At 42.5% G+C, this 17,096-nt stretch overlaps 1 protein-coding gene across 2 annotated transcripts in view; it reads right to left on the bottom strand.

The window, feature by feature from the left end:
- LOC126474648 (ATP-dependent helicase brm-like) overlaps window positions 1-17,096 on the bottom strand; it is a 233,501-nt gene that overhangs the window by 33,622 nt on the left and 182,783 nt on the right. For both annotated transcript variants that reach the window (XM_050102137.1, XM_050102129.1), the window contains exons 17-18: window positions 15,666-15,832; window positions 2,797-2,985 (exon numbers count right to left, since the gene is read on the bottom strand). In XM_050102137.1, coding sequence (XP_049958094.1) covers window positions 2,797-2,985; window positions 15,666-15,832 — 356 coding nt within the window. The remainder of the gene's footprint in view (window positions 1-2,796; window positions 2,986-15,665; window positions 15,833-17,096) is intronic.

Raw genomic sequence — 17,096 nt, 5'->3', positions numbered from 1 at the left:
TATTTGTTTTATGTGATCATTCCACTTCAGATCGCTCCGGATAGTAACTCCTAAGTATTTTACGGTCGTTACCGCTTCCAATGATTTACCACCTATGGCATAATCGTACTGGAATGGATTTCTGCCCCTATGTATGCGCATTATATTACATTTATCTACGTTTAGGGAAAGCTGCCAGCTGTCGCACCATGCATTAATCCTCTGCAGGTCCTCCTGGAGTACGTACGAGTCTTCTGATGTTGCTACTTTCTTGTAGACAACCGTGTCATCTGCAAATAGCCTCACGGAGCTACCGATGTTGTCAACTAAGTCATTTATGTATATTGTAAACAATAAAGGTCCTATCACGCTTCCCTGCGGTACTCCCGAAATTACCTCTACATCTGCAGATTTTGAACCGTTAAGAATGACATGTGTTCTTTCTTCTAGGAAATCCTGAATCCAATCACAAACCTGGTCCGATATTCCGTAAGCTCGTATTTTTTTTACTAAACGTAAGTGCGGAACCGTATCAAATGCCTTCCTGAAGTCCAGGAATACGGCATCAATCTGCTCGCCAGTGTCTACGGCACTGTGAATTTCTTGGGCAAATAGGGCGAGCTGAGTTTCACATGATCTCTGTTTGCGGAATCCATGTTGGTTATGATGAAGGAGATTTGTATTATCTAAGAACGTCATAATACGAGAACACAAAACATGTTCCATTATTCTACAACAGATTGACGTAAGCGAAATAGGCCTATAATTACTCGCATCTGATTTATGACCCTTCTTGAAAATGGGAACAACCTGCGCTTTCTTCCAGTCGCTAGGTACTTTACGCTCTTCCAGCGATCTACGATAAATTGCTGATAGAAAGGGGGCAAGTTCTTTAGCATAATCACTGTAGAATCTTAAGGGTATCTCGTCTGGTCCGGATGCTTTTCCACTACTAAGTGATAGCAGTTGTTTTTCAATTCCGATATCGTTTATTTCAATATTTTCCATTTTGGCGTCCGTGCGACGGCTGAAGTCAGGGACCGTGTTACGATTTTCCGCAGTGAAACAGTTTCGGAACACTGAATTCAGTATTTCTGCCTTTCTTCGGTCGTCCTCTGTTTCGGTGCCATCGTGGTCAACGAGTGACTGAATAGGGGATTTAGATCCGCTTACCGATTTTACATATGACCAAAACTTTTTAGGGTTCTTGTTTAGATTGTTTGCCAATGTTTTATGTTCGAATTCGTTGAATGCTTCTCTCATTGCTCTCTTTACGCTCTTTTTCGCTTCGTTCAGCTTTTCCTTATCAGCTATGATTCGACTACTCTTAAACCTATGATGAAGCTTTCTTTGTTTCCGTAGTACCTTTCGTACATGATTGTTATACCACGGTGGATCTTTCCCCTCGCTTTGGACCTTAGTCGGTACGAACTTATCTAAGGCGTACTGGACGATGTTTCTGAATTTTTTCCATTTTTGTTCCACATCCTCTTCCTCAGAAATGAACGTTTGATGGTGGTCACTCAGATATTCTGCGATTTGTGCCCTATCACTCTTGTTAAGCAAATATATTTTCCTTCCTTTCTTGGCATTTCTTATTACACTTGTAGTCATTGATGCAACCACTGACTTATGATCACTGATACCCTCTTCTACATTCACGGAGTCGAAAAGTTCCGGTCTATTTGTTGCTATGAGGTCTAAAACGTTAGCTTCACGAGTTGGTTCTCTAACTATCTGCTCGAAGTAATTCTCGGACAAGGCAGTCAGGATAATGTCACAAGAGTCTCTGTCCCTGGCTCCAGTTCTGATTGTGTGACTATCCCATTCTATACCTGGTAGATTGAAGTCTCCCCCTATTACAATAGTATGATCACGAAACTTCTTCACGACGTTCTGCAGGTTCTCTCTGAGGCGCTCAACTACTACGGTTGCTGATGCAGGTGGTCTATAGAAGCATCCGACTATCATATCTGACCCACCTTTGATACTTAACTTAACCCAGATTATTTCACATTCGCATTCGCTAATAACTTCACTGGATATTATTGAATTCTTTACTGCTATAAATACTCCTCCACCATTGGCGTTTATCCTATCCTTGCGGTATATATTCCATTCTGTGTCTAGGATTTCGTTACTTTTCACTTCCGGTTTTAACCAACTTTCCGTTCCTAATACTATATGCGCACTATTTCCTTCAATAAGAGATACTAATTCAGGAACCTTGCCCTGGATACTCCTGCAGTTTACCAATATTACGTTAACTTTTCCTGTTTTTGGTCTCTGAGGACGGACGTTCTTTATCAACGATGATAATGTCCTCTCTGGTAAGCTGTCAGGTATTTTATCGTTTCGCCCAAGGGGGGGTCCCTCTAACCTAAAAAACCCCCGTGTGCACGCCACACGTACTCTGCTACCCTAGTAGCTGCTTCCGGTGTGTAGTGCACTTAGTTCGCCAGTGGGAAAATACTCCTCAGCAGAAGCAATCAGAAACTTAAAAAAGCAGAAAGAAGAAAAAAAGTGAAGACCATTTCGGGGAAAAAGCTAGAAATTTTTGCAAAAGCATACATTCCAATCAAAAAGCTCTCCAATCTCAACTTTTTTTAACTGTCAATTTCAAAGCACTAAGGTTTAATCTTCAAGCAAACAGCATGACAATCTTTCAAATTTGTACATTAAATCTTTTACACACACATACACACGGAAAAGAAGAAGAAAGAAAGAAAGAAAAGAGAATTTCGCCAAAAAATGATGTGAATTTTGTAAAAATAGGTGTCTCACATTCAGATCTCTGTTAGCTCTGTGTTTACTTACCCAGTAACAACGGTTCCCTGATATCCAATATGATCACAATAGGCTTTCTCAATATGCTGGAACATGAATGGATGATTGCATAATTTTCTTAACTGCATGATGATGTTAAGTAAAGCCTTAGCTCCACCTCGACCTTGCTTTCCCTTTTCTGATCCATCAGTAAGCAAAACACCTTTGTTTTGCATATGACTGTAATAAATGTACATAGAAATAAAATAGTTAACTGTGAACCCCACATACAAAAAAATCTCAAGTTTATGCCAAAAAATAAATTATTAATGTTAATTTTTAGCCTCCAATACTGAAGTTATTGCACATAACTGACGCAAGAAGTTACACAGAGGTTTTATTCTCCACTGTGGCAATGCTACAGCCTAAATGAAACAAGCTAATTATATACATTGCCAACATTTCAGAGTTTCACTGGGTGATGTGAAAGTACTTACGAAATAGTATCAATGTTTAAACATGCTGACGAAATGTATTTAACAAGGTATGAATAAAGATTTGTCCATGACAGTGAGCAAAGCTATGTACTTTGATGGCTTCTTGAGGAAGAAGAAAATTTCCATTGCAAGGCATCTGAAAAAATTTTAATGACTTCTCACACATTCTCAAAATCTGAAACACAATTCACAAGACCTAAAGTACGCTAATTGTCAAACACTGCCAGTGCAAGGCTTTCACTTGCCGGAAATTTGGTGACAACATAATTTTCTTGACTGTTTCCTGCATTTACACTGAAGTGCCAAATAATCGGCATGCGTATTCAAGTACAAAGATATGTAAACAGAAAGAATACAGCACTGTGGTCGGGAACTCCTATATAAGGTGACAACTGTCTGGCACAGTTGTTAGATTGGTTACTGTTGTTACAATGGTAGGTTATCAAGATTTAAATGAGTTTGAACGCGGTGTTATAGTCAGCGCATGAGCAATGGGACATATATGATTATTTTATGAGTGTACCATGAATATCAGGAATACAGTTAAATGTCAAATCTCTGACTTTACTGCAGCCGGAAAAAGATCCTGCATGAATAGGACCAATGATGACTGAAGAGAATCATTCAATGTGACAGAAGTGAAACACTTCTGCAAATTGCGACAGATTTCAATGATGGGCCATCAACAAGTGTCAGCATGTGAACCATTCAACGAAACATAATCGATATGGGCTTTTGGAGCTGAAGGCGCACTCGTGTATCCTTTATGACTGCACGATACAAAGCTTTACGCCTTGCCTGAGCATGTCACCACCATCATTGATGATCGGAAACATATTACCTGGTCAGGCGAGTTTCATTTCAAATTGTATCGAGCAGATGGACATGTACAGATATAGAGATAACCTCATGAATCCACAGACCCTGTATGTCAGCACGGAACTGTTCAAGTTGGTGGAGGCTGTGTAACGGTGTGGAGCATGTGCAGCTGGAGTGATATGGAACCCGTGATACAGCTAGATACAACTCTGACAGGTGACATGCATGCAAACATCCTGTCTGATCACCTGGATCCATTCAATTCATGTCCATTGTGCATTCCAAAGGACTTAGACAATTCCAGCAGGACAATGCGACACCCCACATGTCTAAGAATTGCTACAGAGTGGCTCCAGGAAACTCTTCTTAGTTCAAACACTTCTGTTGCCCACCAAACTCCCCAGACATGAACATTACTAATCATATCTGGTATGCCTTGCAACATACTGTTCAGAAGAGACCTCCACTATGTCGTACTATTACAGATTTATGAACAGCCCTGCAGGATTCATGGTGTCAATTCACCCCCGGCACTACTTCAGACATTAGTCAAGTCCATGCCATGTCGTGCTGCGGCACTTCTGCTTGCTGGCGGGGGCCCTACATGATATTGGGCAGGTGTACCAGTTTTTTTGGCTCTTCAGTGTATTTTTGAATTGTAACAGTAACCATTATCTGCAGAGCGTATTTTTATGTATATTTTGGTACCAAACATTGTATCTGTTGGGTTACTCTGAAAATATGAAAGCCTGCCCTTGATGTACATCACATATTCATCATATGAACCTTACCCTTTGAAATCTGACAAGCCCTCAAACAACCTAATCCTCCTCAAGCTACAATACTGTGTTTCTGAGGAATCAATAGCAATACCTTGATATGGTTGTGAATTTTGTCTCAATATCATTGTTTCAGCATAAACTAGTGTTTCAAATATGTTTATCTTTTGCCACTCTCCATGAATGGAAAGTTTCCTAGCCCGTGACATGGTGATTCAATGAGCACAGCATGCTTTCAGGTCTGTAACTGTTACGGGAAACTAATCTTATTTACCATCAATTGAATCAACAACATACTGCTTACATTTGTGGTATCTCACTTGCAACTGACCTGAAACATAGTGTTTGGATTAATTCACAAAGAACTTGGAGTTCTCAAAAATTATGACTCAGGAGTTGAAGTGCCATGGAATCTTATTTTGGATTTGAGGCTGTAAGAGCAATTATTAGGAATGTTAATTACACATAGTTAGATTTTCAGTCGGTAATCTTAGAAGTATGTCACACTTTTTATTGTTACAATGGCATAAATTTGCTGTGTCAGCATATTTTATTGCATGTCAGTGTGGACTGACTTGATGGAGCCCACCACGAAATACTTTCCTATGCCATCCTCTTGATTTCAAAGTGGCACTTGCACTCAATAACCTAAGTTATTTGTTGGATATATTCCAATCTCAGTCTTCCACTACAATTTTTATGACCTATAGCTCCCTCTACTAACAAAGAAATTATTTCATGGTGTCTTAACACATTTACTATCCTTGTGTCCCTTCTTCTATCACTCATATGTTTTATTGCCTTCCTTATAACCTGAACCACTACCATCACACTTGTTTCCAAAAGTGAAGTCTTTTGGATTATACTTCATGTGGATTGGCCACTGTAGTATCTAAAAGTCACAAACTCCAAATTAAATATTACTTCACTAGCAACGTGGGCTCTATATAAAAAAATGTACATCTAATGCGAATTACGTTGATAATATCTGTCACCGCACTGAAATTGACAGAAATTTAGTAATGATTATAAATGTCATTGTAAGAAAATGTATTAAAGAAGCTTTCAATCCCATCTGATATCAATAAATTCTGGCCCTTGAATAACAACACAAAGTATATTAATTATGTTGTAATGTAAGACACAAGTTAATGGTTTAGCCATGAAGAATAAGAGTTTATTGTTTCACATTCAAGTGCCCACAAACATACAAACTGTAGAGTCGGCAGTAGAACACATCTGAGGACAATCGCCTGCCGCTCTGTCCTTACAAAGAGAAGGGCTCCAGTGGACGATGCAGAGGGTGCTATGCCCTGTGCACATATCGCAAGAGGCCTTTGGTGGCCAGCCTGGGCAGATGCCAACAGTGGACTGTTCGCATGTAATGTGTTGGCGGCCACATCTGCAGCGATTATCCAACTATGATGTACAGGATTTTACCAACCCCCCCCCCCCCCCCAACCCCTCTGGGGGAAAGGACACTACTCCGTACAGGCATAAGGCAACTGTTGACACATCGATGGGATCAGCAGCAAGCACTGGTAGTGGGAGAAGATGCTGGGCAAGTAACAGAAGAGAGGCTGGACAATGAGGAGACATGAAGCATCTACGTCCGCCAGCTCGAAGTAGCGGAACTGTGCTGATGGCAAAGGTGCCAGCTGTTCCAGTGAAGGTGCCAGGGATGCCGGTGCAGAAAAACCCAACGGCACTGGGCCAGCCAGCGGTGGAAGTGCATACAGTAGCAGTGCCTCGTGGGAAGGGCCAGCAGCAAGTGTGAGGGCACCAGACCCCAGACGAGAGGCAAGAGGCGATGACATCCACAAGGAGGGCAGGTCTGTCTGTTCAACAGGGATGCTCCGCAAGACCTGGAGAGGTGCTGAGGGAGGAAGCCGAGACAGCTGCAGCAGACTCGCAGCTCTCGCCGTGACATAAAGATGCATCTAACATGATGCCGTGTCACCAGCCTATCACCAGTGGCGCCATACTGAGGTGGTGGCAGTTCCAACTGTAGACCATGGCCAGAATCCATTTCGGTTGGTGGCCAAACCCCCATGTCCAGACCACAGAGTCAGGAACATACCACAACAAGGAGTGTATCAACGGACATTGGTAGGACAGCATGAGCAGTCGAGGAGAGTGCAGGGTTGATGGCCATTAAGCATCTCAGCCGGGCTCCGATCCCTGCCGGCGTAAACCTGTAGGAACTCAAGAAGTGTGTCAAAGCGTCCGCTGTGGAAGAGTCTGTGACATACTTGTTAATTTGTACTTTGAACATGTGGAAAAGACGTTTTGCCTTGCCATTACAATGGGGTGGAAAGGAGGTGCACTCACGTAACGAATGCAATGTCAGGTGCAGAAATCACGGAAGGAATAAGCTGCTTGTTGTAATTCACCAACCATCGAGTAACAGGAGACAATGCCGCAGATCCTAAGTCCACATAAGTTTGCGAGTTCAGCAATATTGTCGCAGAAGAAGCTGAGTAGCACCGTGGTGTAGTGGTTATGATACTAAACTATTGCATGGAGGGTCGTGAGAGCAAAACTCACATGTTGTTGTTGTTGTTGTGGTCTTCAGTCCTGAGACTGGTTTGATGCAGCTCTCCATGCTACTCTATCCTGTGCAAGCTTCTTCATCTCCCAGTACCTACTGCAACCTACATCCTTCTGAATTTGCTTAGTGTATTGATCTCTTGGTCTCCCTCTACGATTTTTACCCTCCATGCTGCCCTCCAATGCTAAATTTGTGATCCCTTGATGCCTCAAAACATGTCCTACCAACCGATCCCTTCTTCTAGTCAAGTTGTGCCACAAACTTCTCTTCTCCCCAATCCTATTCAATACCTCCTCATTAGTTACGTGATCTACCCACCTTATCTTCAGCATTCTTCTGTAGCACCACATTTCGAAAGCTTCTATTCTCTTCTTGTCCAAACTGGTTATCGTCCATGTTTCACTTCCATACATGGCTACACTCCATACAAATACTTTCAGAAACGACTTCCTGACACTTAAATCTATACTCGATGTTAACAAATTTCTCTTCTTCAGAAACGATTTCCTTGCCATTGCCAGTCTACATTTTATATCCTCTCTACTTCGACCATCATCAGTTATTTTATTCCCTAAATAGCAAAACTCCTTTACTACTTTAAGTGTCTCATTTCCTAATCTAATCCCCTCAGCATCACCCGATTTAATTTGACTACATTCCATTATCCTCGTTTTGCTTTTGTTGATGTTCATCTTATATCCTCCTTTCAAGACACTGTCCATTCCGTTCAACTGCTCTTCCAAGTCCTTTGCTGTCTCTGACAGAATTACAATGTCATTGGCGAACCTCAAAGTTTTTACTTCTTCTCCATGAATTTTAATACCTACTCCGAATTTTTCTTTTGTTTCCTTTACTGCTTGCTCAATATACAGATTGAATAACATCGAGGAGAGGCTACAACCCTGTCTCACTCCTTTCCCAACCACTGCTTCCCTTTCATGCCCCTCGACTCTTATAACTACCATCTGGTTTCTGTACAAATTGTAAATAGCCTTTCGCTCCCTGTATTTTACCCCTACCACCTTCAGAATTTGAAAGAGAGTATTCCAGTTAACGTTGTCAAAAGCTTTCTCTAACTCTACAAATGCTAGAAACGTAGGTTTGCCTTTTCTTAATCTTTCTTCTAAGATAAGTCGTAAGGTTAGTATTGCCTCACGTGTTCCAACATTTCTACGGAATCCAAACTGATCCTCCTCGAGGTCCGCTTCTACCAGTTTTTCCATTCGTCTGTAAAGAATTCGCGTTAGTATTTTGCAGCTGTGACTTATGAAACTGATAGTTCGGTAATTTTCACATCTGTCAACACCTGCTTTCTTTGGGATTGGAATTATTATATTCTTCTTGAAGTCTGTGGGTATTTCGCCTGTCTCATACATCTTGCTTAGCAGATGGTAGAGTTTTGTCATGACTGGCTCTCCCAAGGCCATCAGTAGTTCTAATGGAATGTTGTCTACTCCCGGGGCCTTAGACTGTACAATTTTAATTTATATACATGGTTTGAGTACATTCTAGAAGTATCCACAAATGTCAAGAATCACTCTACTGGAATGTTATGTAGTTGTATATATGCTGTATGTGTTCTGGCCGGACACAGTTCGCCCCATGCTCTTGTATGTGCAAGTGGTGAATAAACCTTCATTAAGTGAAGTTAGTGTTCATCATTAATCTAATTACATCTTCTTCTATGTGACATTATTCTAGTGGAGGTGCTGGGTATTGGAACTTGTGATAGGCCACATTATCGACAACACAGTGGCTCCTATTAGGCCATGACAGAGCTGCCGTTTACGTGGTGAGAAACCCGAGTTCGAGCCATATTCAAGAGATCACAATCTATCAGAGACAGAAGAAGCAGAAGAGGACATTACAATGACAGCAACTGTGTGCCACCACATGAGACACCCTTCCAGGTTCTCTGATGACGATGGCCAAGATCGAAACAAGTAGTTGAAGGTATATGAGCATATAGCCATATTTAACAAATGGGATGACACCATGTGTTTGGCTAACGTATTTTTCTACTTGGAGGGCACTGCCAAGCAATGGTATGAGAACAACGAGGAGTAGTTCATAAGCTGGGAAGTATTCCAGGCGGAACTGCGCAAGTATTTCGGCGACACACAATGACAGAAGTGCAAGGCTGAAGATAAATTAAAGTGCAGGGCACAGCATCCAGGAGAAACTACAGCATCCTACATTCAAGACGTCTTGGAGCTGTGTAAAATAGTGGATCCTAGAATGAAGGAGGAAGATAAGGTTGCACATCTCATGAAGGGTTTTGCTGAGGGCACGTATAAAGCCCTACTCCTGAAGGAGGTTTCGACAGCAGATGACTTCATAAAATGGTGCCAGTATATCGAGACAATGCATGAAAAAAGAATTAGATGCAAGAAGTTTGAATGGCTTCCAAATGTCGTATCAATGTCTGTGATGGAGGAAGAAACTGATTTCACAAGCGTTCTTCGTCAGATAGTGAGAGAGGAAGTTCAGAAGGCACTTGGATTGCATGGCGAGCAAAACACCGAGACACTTCAAGAGGTCATAAGGGAGGAAGTGGAACAGACATTGAACCCAATCTCTCGTCATTAATTTCCCTTTAAAACAGTGAAAAAGTTGCGACCCATGCAGAGTTAGGTTCCTACAATGCCGCATGAGGAACCTGTTTGGGCACCAAGGAAGATTGGCGTCTGGAGGACCCAGGATAACCAACCAGTATATTTCCACTGTGCATGAGCGGGACATGTGGTGCGCTATTGTCGAGAAAGGCGGAAGATATTTGATGATGCCCATACCAGAATACAGCTGACCGATCTTAGCCGACGCCAACTCCGGGACGATGAAGATCAACAAGAAGATGTGGGTGCAGGCCAATGCAGGTCACCATCGCTGCAAGCTATCCGCTGAAGAGGACGCTACCCAACACACCGATCAAGGTCTCCATCACTGTTTAGAAGCTCCAGCTGATCACCTGGCCGCTGCAACCTGGAAAACTAAAGGGAGCAACCTTCTTTGGAGGTGAGGCCGCCAAAGAGAAAAATCCTCCGCCGTCGATCACTGCAAAACTGATAGGAAAATATGTCGATATCCTCATGGGTGGCCAACCAGCCCACGCTCTTGTGGGCTCTGGAGCATCTTAATCAGTCATTTTGGAGAAGTACTGTCGCCAGTTGCAGAAAACTGTATTCGTTGACAACAAAACATCTCTGCTGAATGTGGCTATTGGGAAATATGTAAAACCTACAGGAAGATGTATCATTCGTGTGAGTATAAGTGGCCATACACAGCCCTTAGAATTCATCATCTTACAAAAATGTAATCATCAAGTCATTCTCGGATGGGACTTTTTGAAAGCTTCTCAGGCAATTAAAGATTGTGGTCACTCAAAGATTATGCTAGACAAGATGAGATACTGTGGACAGGAAGATGCGCATCTGAGTGTGTGGAGACTATGTGTGCTGAATGAAGTGATCATTCCTGCAGTCAGCACTAGAAAGGTAGCTGTCACGTGTCGTGCCATGCATCAACCCATGGGTCTTGTAGTGGAATGTAAGAGAGCCACACCACTGAAGAATAACTTGGTCATCCCAGCCTCTGTTGTCTCCTTTAAGAACAGATACGGCGAATTGTGGATAGTTAACTGTCACCGAGAACCACAGATCCTTCCAAGACGCATGAGCGTAGCAAATGCTGAGCCATTAATTGAAGAACAGCTGAGCCTCATAGAAACCTCCCATGCCGAGTCTGTGGGCGAAATTAGCGCTACCACTACAAGACACAAGATCTTCTAGCTTGACTATCACCAGATATCACTAAGGAACAACAGAAGAAGCTACTTGCCATTCTTCAAAAGTTCTCTGAATGCTTCAATCCAAGGTGAAGTGCAAATCAGACAAATTGACGGTGAAGCACCGGATAACCACTGGAGACCATCAACGAATAAGCCAGAGAGCACACTGTGTGTCAGTAACGGAGTGTCAAATAATTCGCAACGAGGTAGAGAAAATGATGAAGAATGACATCATTCAGCCATTACAGAGCCCATGGTCGTCACCAGTGGTCCTCATCAGGAAGAAGGATGTCAGTTGGTGCTGTTGTGTTGATTACAGGAAGCTTAATAAGATATCTCATTTACCCTCTTCCACGAATTGATGATACACTAGACTGTCTTAAAGCGGCTAAGTTTTTCTCAATCATGGACATGTACTTGGGATACTGGCAGATCGAAGTAGATGAGGCTGATTGTGAGAAAACTGCATTCATCGCCCCTGTGGGCCTGTATGAGTTTAAGGTAATGCCATTTGGTTTGTGTAATGCACCAGCAACTTTTGAACGGATGATGGATAATCTTCTACATCACCTGAAGTTGATGATGTGTCTTTGTTATTTTATGACATTATAGTGTTCTCAGAGACATTTGATGAACTTATAAAAAGACTGAAGGCCGTTCTTAAGTGTCTCCAACAAGGTGGACTGAAACTAAATCCAAGAAAGTGTCTCTTTGCAGCAAAAGAAATCACAATACTTGGACACCTTGTGTCAAACGAAGGTGTGTGGCCAGACCCAGAAAAGGTGAGATCTATAATGGAATTTACTATTCCTAAAAGTATTAGAGACGTGAAAAGCTTCCCCGGATTATGTTCTTATTACTGTCATTTTATCAAAGACTTTTGTATAAAAGCCAGGCCACTCCAAGAGTTGTTAAAAGCTGATGCTAAATTTATCTGGGGTGGTGCTCAACAAGATTCTTTCAATGTCCTGTGAAAAGCTCTGACGATTGACCCTGTACTGTATGATGAGAGAGCACCTACAGAACTACACACAGATGCCAGTGGGTATGGGATCGGTGCTGTGCTGGTGCAAATTTCGGATGGAAAAGAGAAGATTATAGCCTATGCCTCTAGGACACTTACAAAAGCTGAGATAAACTACTCAACTACAGAAAGAGAATGTCTTGCTGTGATCTGGGCCACGTGCAAATTTCGACAGTCTCTCTATGGAAGGCCATTCATATTTGTTACAGACCATCATTCACTTTGTTGGCTGACAGGTCTTAAGGGTCCAACAGGACGACTTGCTGGGTCTTCAAGAGTATGACATTATCATAGTGTACAAAACTGGAAGAAAACACTAAGATGCCAACTGTCTCTCAAGAAACCCTGTGCAAGACCATCAAGACATTGATGATGATAGTGACTGTCTCGCTGCTCTCCAGGATCTCTCTGGTGAGCAGAAGAAGGACGCCAAAATATCTCAAATTACGCTTGCCTTAAATTGGTCAGAGGATGTGAAAGGACAATTTAAGGTAGTTAATGGATTATTTTGCAAGAAAAACTTTGATCCATTTGGAAAGAGTTGGCTACCTGTGATTCCTGAACACATGCGCTTAGATGTTCTACAGAAATTCCACGACACACTTGAGGCCGGACACTTAGGATTTATTAAGACATATGAAAGAATCCGCAAGAGATTTTTCTCGCCAAGTTTATTTAGGAGTGTCCGTCACTATGTGTCGCACTGTCGAGAGTGCCAGAGGAGAAAGGCAGTCCCTCAGAAACCACCTGGTCGAATCATACCAATTCCACCAGCCGAAACGCCTTTCCAGCGTGTTGGGATTGACCTACTCGGACGATATCCAAAGTCTGCTAGTGTCAATAGATGGATTATCATTTGCACTGATTATCCGACACGCTACGCCATTACAAAAGCTGTGAAAACAGCCGAAGCATGCAAGGTAGACAAATTCATTGTGGAAGACATTGTATTAAAACACGGTGCCCCAAAGTTATTAATTACAGATTGAGGGAAAGTTTTCTAATCTAATCTTGTGACACAGATAAATCATCAGTGCAACATTATTCATCACATGGTGACTGCCTAATATCCGCAAACTAATGGGCTTACTGAATGCCTTAATAAGACCTTGGCCAACATGCCATCAATGTTCAGCAGAGCAACTGGGATGAGGTGCTACCTTTCGTGAAGTTTGCCTACAACACCGCCAAACAAGACACCACGGGATTTACGCCCTTTTTCCTGCTGCACGGGCATGAGGCGACTATGACGACGGACACTGTGTTTCTGTTACATCCTGATGATACGGATGACGACTAAATCAGGCAGGTGTTAACCAGAGCAGAGGAAACTCGGCAGTTAGCTCAACTCTGCACACTGCAGGCTCAAGAAAACAATCGCCGAAGGTATGACGCGAGCCACCGCCCTGTTGTTTACCAGCCTGGTGACCTCGTCTGGATCTTCACTGCTGTTCAGAAGATTGGTGTCTCTGAGAAGCTCCTCAGGTGCTACTTTGGACCTTATACGATTGTAAGACAATCGTCTGATGTTACTTATGAAGTTGAAGATTTCGACCCCGACACAAGACGACAAAAGATCAGAGATACGGTCCATGTCCTTTGAATGAAGCCCGACAAGGATTCTGCAACACAGAGTAAATTCGAAGCTCCAGTGACAGGCAACAAGCAGAAAGGTGACGAAGAGTGTAGAGGCAAAAGAAGTTTTAAGATCACCACCAGGGCTAACACCAGTTGTCGGAAGTTGGAGTACCCAGGACTGGTGACTCATTCCTGGACTAGGAGGACGTAACACTGAGATGCTGTTCTCTTAAGGAGGGAGCAATGTCACAGAAGAAGCTGAATAGCACCGTGATGTAGTGGTTATGACACTAAACTGACGCGTGGAGGGTCGTGAGTTCAAAACTCACATGGACTGTACAGTTTTAATTTATATATTTGGTTCGAGTACATTCTAAAAGTATTCAGAAATGTCAAGAATCAATGTACTGGAATGTTCTGTAGCTGTATATATACTGTATATGTTCTGGCTGGAGGCAGCGCGCTCCACGCTCGTGTATGTGCAAGTGCTGAATAAACCTTCGTTAATTGAAGTTCGTGTTCGTCATTCATCTAATTACACCTTCTTCTATGTGACAATATCAAACAGCTGTCCAATTAGAGCTGACAACATCATACAGCTGTACCCATGTCCAATTAGAGGCAGAGTACTTTTTGTCTATCACTCACCCTTCAATAAACAGATTATCAGTATGTGTAAGCACTGAAGACACATGGTTAACATCTATGTACATATTTGCAGGAAAGGCTTGGTAATGACACAGTGATTCACACCAAGCCTAAATATGGTCGCTAGCAGCACAAGACCCCTTGAAAGATTGAGCAATATTTAACACTTCATCCAAAAGATGCATTTTCACACTGTGTTGCAGGTTGATACAGCTCCTTGTCGGGAGCCAACCAAATGATGGCGTCATATGGCAGCATAAGAATTGTGACGGGCATCAGTAACAAACTGACATTTGCGACTGAGGCTATGGGGTTCGGCCACCAAAGCCACGTAGGACTGAAGGGGCTGTTTATGATGATTGGTGGAGCTGTTTATAACAACAATAGAACTAGACATGTGCCACAATGACATGCAGGTGTTTACGGTGATAATTAGACAACAATTCACACATTTCATTGAACGAAAGTGATTCTGGATCCTGGAGCAGGTCTAACTGGCACAGCAACTAGTAAATCCAAGGGGAAATCCAAGACAGAAACATAGCCTTTTTGTTAGCATCAGAGACACCACAGACAAAGAAGTGTTGCCAAAGCCACTTCTCATACGCTTCCCAGTCTTCAGCCACATCATCATAAGGGGTGAATGGCGAGGGTATGCCGACAGCATAGAAAATGTGGCCGAAAAATCAGCAATAGTGACCATAAAAGTCTGTTGCTGCTTGACAAGAGACTCGAGTACTGGCTCCATAGACATGAGAACCGAAGGAAAAAACTGAGCACACAGATGCGAACACCACACTTGTCGTCATTTTGTATTGTAATGTAAGACACAAGTAATAGTGTGGCCACAAAGAACACAAGTTTATTAAGCCACATTCAAGTACACATAAGTATACAAATAGTCCAGTCAGCAGTAAAACATGTCTGAGGATGAGCGCCTGCCATGCTGTCATGTATGGAAGAGATCCAGTACATGCTGTGGCAGATGCCGTGTCATGTGCACAAGTCTCAGGTGGCCTTCTGGTGGCTGGCCAGTGCAGAGGCTGCTGGTGAAGTGTTTGTATGTAGTGCTCCCGTGGCCACACCCATGGCACATATCCAAGTATGATGTAAAGAGTTATAGCAAATTACAATTTGCCAAATGATCAAGATATTAAGAACACATTTGGAATGCAAAACTTTGAGACTAACATTAAACCACATAAATTATATGAAAATCTACACAGTATTTGCATACCTGTACAAAACCCGCTGCAGCCCTGACATGTCACATTTTATAATGTATTCCACCTTATCCGGTAACTGTGCTTCAACTTCTTTCTTCAATCGTCTCAATAAGAATGGCCTCAGGACCTTGTGAAGCCGCCGAATGATTAAAATGGTTTCTTCTTCATTCAACTCCACCTAGACAGTTTTCAAATATTTAGATACTACTGTTAAATTCTGACTTCTCTTTGTGTCTCCTTGTCTTTCTTTCTCGTAACACACAGGGCTTACGGCTGTAATATCATATACTGCAATAATAATTTTTGTCAATGAGTACTCTTTTCTCTGTATTCTTCCAAAACCTCAAAGTTTCTGAGATTCTCTTATAAACAATTACATGAAATAATTATTTTTCAAACACATTTGTCTCGCCAAATGTTTCTGAAGTTCACATAAAACTGTTGATGTATTGTCAAGTGGAAACATACAACCCCACAAATCTTTATATAATAATTTGTCGAACAACAAAAAATCAAGATGGGTTGTAACAATATTATGAAAAAGATAGTTGCTACTCACCATATATCAGAGATGCTGAGTCACAGATAGGCACAAGAAAAAAAGACTGTGAAAAAATGAGCTACAGCCAACAAGGCCTTCATCAGAGATAGAACGCACACACACGCACGCACGTGCGCACAGCCAACGAGGCCTTCATCAGAGATAGAACACACACACACGCACGCACGTGCGCACACACACACACACACACACACACACACAAATTCAACTCACACAGACATGACAGTAGTCTCTGGCTGCTGAGACCTCAGCAGCCAGAGACTCAGTGCTCCCAATCTCTCTGTATATAGAGGAAATTCTGTGTGCAAGTGTGAGAAAGTGTAAATGTTTGCACAGCATGTGTCCCAGGCAGAATGTGGGACCAGTCTGGTGTTCACCTAGTTAGAGGAGGAGGAGGAGGAGATTAGTGTTAAACGTCTCGTCGACAACGAGGTCATTAGAGACGGAGCATAAGCTTGGATTAGGAAAGGTTGAGGAAGAAAATCGGCCAGGCCCTTTCAAAGGAACCATCCCGGCATTTGCCTGAAGTGATTATGGGAAATCATGGAAAACTTAAATCAGGATGGCCGGAGACGGGTTTGAACCATCGTCCTCCCGAATGCGAGCCCAGTGTGCTAGCCACTTCGCTCGGTCACCTAGTTAGATGTGGTAAACTGCCTAAAATCCACAACCAAGCTGGCCCCCGCACAGACCCCTCTTTGTTAATCTGCCAGGAGGAGTTGATTGATGCCAGGGTGCCTGTTCTGTATCTTTATGCCATTGTGCCGATCGTTTCGGTACTCAAGAGCACCGAACGGTCTAGTACTCAAATTAGAGTCGCTGCATTATTCAGTATGCATTTCGGTAGCGATACCGTTCGGATCTACAGAACCGAAGTGCT

Source organism: Schistocerca serialis, chromosome 1 (assembly GCF_023864345.2).
Source record: "Schistocerca serialis cubense isolate TAMUIC-IGC-003099 chromosome 1, iqSchSeri2.2, whole genome shotgun sequence".
In the NCBI taxonomy this organism is placed as follows: Eukaryota; Metazoa; Arthropoda; class Insecta; order Orthoptera; family Acrididae; genus Schistocerca; species Schistocerca serialis.
The sequence above is the reverse complement of the archived record's forward strand: the minus strand, read 5'-3'. Positions and strand labels throughout refer to the sequence as shown.